Below are 2,164 nucleotides of genomic sequence, written 5' to 3'. Positions count from 1 at the left end.
ACATCATATATAGCTAGGCATAAGCAAGATTCATTCCACCCAAAACATATATATGTGCTTGTTTTGTTTATTCAGTTTTTTGGTATCAGGGTGTTTTCTAAATACCACATCGACATCTTTCATTTGCTCTAATAGTTCTGATCCTGTCCAGGATCTAGGAGGAGGTGCTAACTCTACTCTCCCATCATATGCTTTTCCATTGTAGCGCAAAGCATCAGTTTCTTCTAAGAAGCGCCGAAACCTTGGTTAGCATAGTTTCTTGCTTCCTTTAAGATATATGGAGCATGTATCAACATTGCAATAAGGACATGCACGTTTACCTTTTGTTGGCCAACCAGAGAGGTTACCATAGGAAGGGAAGTCGTTGATGGTATAAATTAAAGCTGCATGTAATGTGAATGTTTCACATCTTGAGGCATCATAAGTTTCTACACCGACCTTCCATAGTATTTCTAACTCATCAATTAGAGGTTCTAAGAACACGTCAATATCATTTCCTGGACCCTTGGGACCTGGTATAAGTAATGAAAGAATGAAATATGGTTGTTTCATACATAGGCAGGGAGGTAAATTATAAGTCATCAAAACTACCGGCCATATACTATATTGGGTACTCATCATACCAAAAGGATTAAAACCATCACTACTTAAGCGAAGCCTTACATTTCGAGGATCCTTAGAAAAATCATAATACCTCACATCAAATTCTTTCCAAGCACATGAATCAGCAGGATGCCTCATCTTGCCATCCTTTTCCCGCTCAGCATGCCAACGCATGAGATGAGATGTTTTGGATGACATAAAGAGCCTTTTCAGCCTAGTGATCAAGGGAAAGTGACACAATACCTTTACTGGAACCTTTTTACCATTAGCCAATTCTATGATTGTTCCATCATCTGATGTTTTCCACCGCAATGCATCACAAGTTGAGCATTTATCTGATATAATTTTATCTTTCCAGAAAAGCACACAATCATTTGGGCATACATCAATATTTTTATAATCCAAACCAAGCTTTTTAATGATATTTTTCATTTGTTTAAAAGAGTTTGGCAATACAGAATCTTCAGGAAGAGCTTTTTTAAAAACTTTGACTAGTACATCAAATGCTACATCTGTCACACCATATAGACATATTATATGATACATCTCAAAAATAAAAGAAAGCCTGCTAAACTCTTCACAACCATCATATAATGGTTGTCCAACATCTTCGAGTAACTTAAAAAAGGCTTCAGCTTCAGCATTTATGCCAGATGAATTAGTTGTTGTTTCATGAAAGTCAAATGCATCTTCTACCATTTTAAAAATACCATCTTCATTTACATTATCACTAGCATTGTTCAAATTACCCTCTAAGCAATCATCATCAACAATAAACCCTGATTCTCCATAAAAAACCCAAATACATTTTTGACAATCAACATCCATTCCTTTCATAATCATGTGTTTCATCACTATGTGCCTTTCATGATACAAACGATTTGCACAAATTCCACATGGACAACCAATCTTGTTTTCAATTGCATTTGTTGCAAATGCATGATCTAAAAATGAAGATAATGCCACTCTATACTGACCATGTGCTTTATTTAATTTTACCCAACTTTTATCAGCAAACACATCCATGTTGACAATCCTACGATTTTATTAATTTTTAAGTAATTAAACTCACTAACACATGAAGCACATAGTTTATCTAAACAAGAAAAGTTAGAATACTAAGCACGCAAAAATAGAGGATATTTAAATTTTATGACAAGTGACATAAAATTTTATATAATGTCAAGTTACAAATTTCATTTAGTTTTAAAGACATACCTTTTATTCAGGGTCAATGGTACCGAGAGTAATTTTAGTCAACTTCTTTCAATGAATTCCAAGAGGAATATAATTTTGCAGAATAAGTTCAACAATTTTTGATGATCAACTGTAACAGATGATGAAACTTGTGAATAATTCTAAAAAAATGAAACCAATATAAGTTACAAGGAGGGAGAACAATTTAGGTTTATACACAGTTTTGCATATAATTTACAACACTTTAGAAATTACAGTTAATTAGTCTCTCTTTTATCTTTACCCTCTCACATGTGGCTACATTGTTTCTTTTTTACTACTCCATCCATTTTTGTAATTGTTAAACTTTGATTGGCCCGTAATT

The 2,164-nt window shown here is 33.6% G+C and overlaps 1 protein-coding gene across 1 annotated transcript; it reads right to left on the bottom strand.

The window, feature by feature from the left end:
• Positions 1-246: 246 nt before the first annotated feature.
• Positions 247-1,629, bottom strand: LOC110690354. The gene has a single exon (XM_021867173.1). The coding sequence runs from the start codon at positions 1,627-1,629 to the stop codon at positions 247-249; it is 1,383 nt and encodes a 460-aa protein (XP_021722865.1).
• Positions 1,630-2,164: the final 535 nt, after the last annotated feature.

The sequence above is a fragment of the Chenopodium quinoa genome, unplaced genomic scaffold (genome assembly GCF_001683475.1).
Source record: "Chenopodium quinoa cultivar QQ74 unplaced genomic scaffold, ASM168347v1, whole genome shotgun sequence".
Taxonomy (NCBI): Eukaryota; Viridiplantae; Streptophyta; class Magnoliopsida; order Caryophyllales; family Amaranthaceae; genus Chenopodium; species Chenopodium quinoa.
The sequence above is the reverse complement of the archived record's forward strand: the minus strand, read 5'-3'. Positions and strand labels throughout refer to the sequence as shown.